General features: G+C 45.4%; 1 protein-coding gene across 1 annotated transcript in view; it reads right to left on the bottom strand.

Moving 5' to 3' along the window:
• Positions 1-938: 938 nt before the first annotated feature.
• MRPL52 (mitochondrial ribosomal protein L52) overlaps positions 939-1,400 on the bottom strand; it is a 1,916-nt gene continuing 1,454 nt past the window's right edge. The window contains exon 4 of the mRNA XM_012812822.1: positions 939-1,040. Within this exon, the coding sequence (XP_012668276.1) occupies positions 964-1,040 (77 nt within the window). The 3' untranslated portion in view covers positions 939-963. The remainder of the gene's footprint in view (positions 1,041-1,400) is intronic.

Genomic DNA, 1,400 nt, shown 5'->3' with positions numbered 1-1,400 from the left:
CACAACCTCCAACTCTTAGGCTCAAGTGATTCTCTTGCCTTAGCCTCCCAAGTAGCTGGGACAACAGGCACCTGCCACAACACCCAGCTATTTTTAGAGATAAGGTCTCGCTCTGGCTCAGGCTGGTCTTGAACCTGTGAGCTCAGGCAATCCACCTGCCTCAGCCTTCCAGAGCTAGGATTACAGGCGTGAGTCACTTTGCCTGGCTCCACTTTCTTCCTTTCTTCTTATGTGACTATTAAAACCTTTGACAGTAGCCAGGTACCGAGGCTCAAAGCTGTAATTCCAGCACTTTGGAGGCTTAGGTGGAAAGATTGCTTGAGACCAGGAGTTCAAGACCAGCCTCAGTAACATGGTGAGACCATGCCTCTACAAAAAGTAGAAAAATTAGTATGGTGTGGTGGTGTGCACTTGTAGTCTCAGCTACTCATGAGACTGAGGCAGGAGGAACACTTGAATCTGGGAGTTTGAGGATGCTGTGAGTTATAATGATGCCACTGTACTAGAGTAGTAGAGCCAGGGCAACACAGTAAGACCCTATCTTAAGGAAAAAACAAAACCAAAAAGCAAACAAACAAACAAAAACCTTTGGCTATTAGCCGGGCTTGGTGGCCCATGCCTGTAATCCTAGCACTCTGGGAGGCTGAGGTAGGTGGAGATAGCTTGAGCTCATGAGTTCAAGACCAGCTTGAGCAAAAACAAGACCCCATCTATACTAAAAATAGAAAAACTGAGGCAAGAGGATCACTTGAGCCCAAGAGCTGGAGGTTACTGTGAGCTATATGTCATAGCACTCTACCCAAGGTGACAGCTTGAGACTCTGTCTCAAAAAACAAAACAAAAACAAAAACACCTTTGGCTATTAAAACTTTGGTATGAAAGGTATATGTTAGATTACGTGCAACATAGTTTAAGACCAATTACGATCCCTCCAATTACATACAGGTAGCCCAGGCTGGGGAACTAGCTACTTACTGCAAACTGCTCCCTTTGGGCTTTTCTTCGAAGCTGGCCTTTCATTGGGGGAGCAGGGCGGCCATCTACAAATAGAAGTTACAAAAGTGGCAAGTGTTAAAAGAGGGTTTGCACTGTCTTGTCTAAATATTGTTATAGAAATAAGGGGAGAACCAATCTCTACCTCCTCTCTTCCACTTTACACCCATTATAGCTTAATTATCCTCAAATATGTCCTCATCTTTAAGAATGAGGTTATGACAAACCCATCAAGAATAAGCTTTTAGGCTTGGTACCTGGAACTTAAGTGGCTAAGGCACCAGCCACATACACCTGAGCTGGAGGGTTCGAATCTAGCCTGGGCGTGCCAAACAACAATGATGCCTGCAACCAAAAACTAGCTGGGCACTGTGGTAGGTGCTTGTAGTCCCAGCTACTTGGGAGGC

The sequence above is a fragment of the Otolemur garnettii genome, unplaced genomic scaffold (assembly GCF_000181295.1).
Source record: "Otolemur garnettii isolate 467f Iridium unplaced genomic scaffold, OtoGar3 scaffold00225, whole genome shotgun sequence".
In the NCBI taxonomy this organism is placed as follows: domain Eukaryota; kingdom Metazoa; phylum Chordata; class Mammalia; order Primates; family Galagidae; genus Otolemur; species Otolemur garnettii.
The sequence above is the reverse complement of the archived record's forward strand: the minus strand, read 5'-3'. Positions and strand labels throughout refer to the sequence as shown.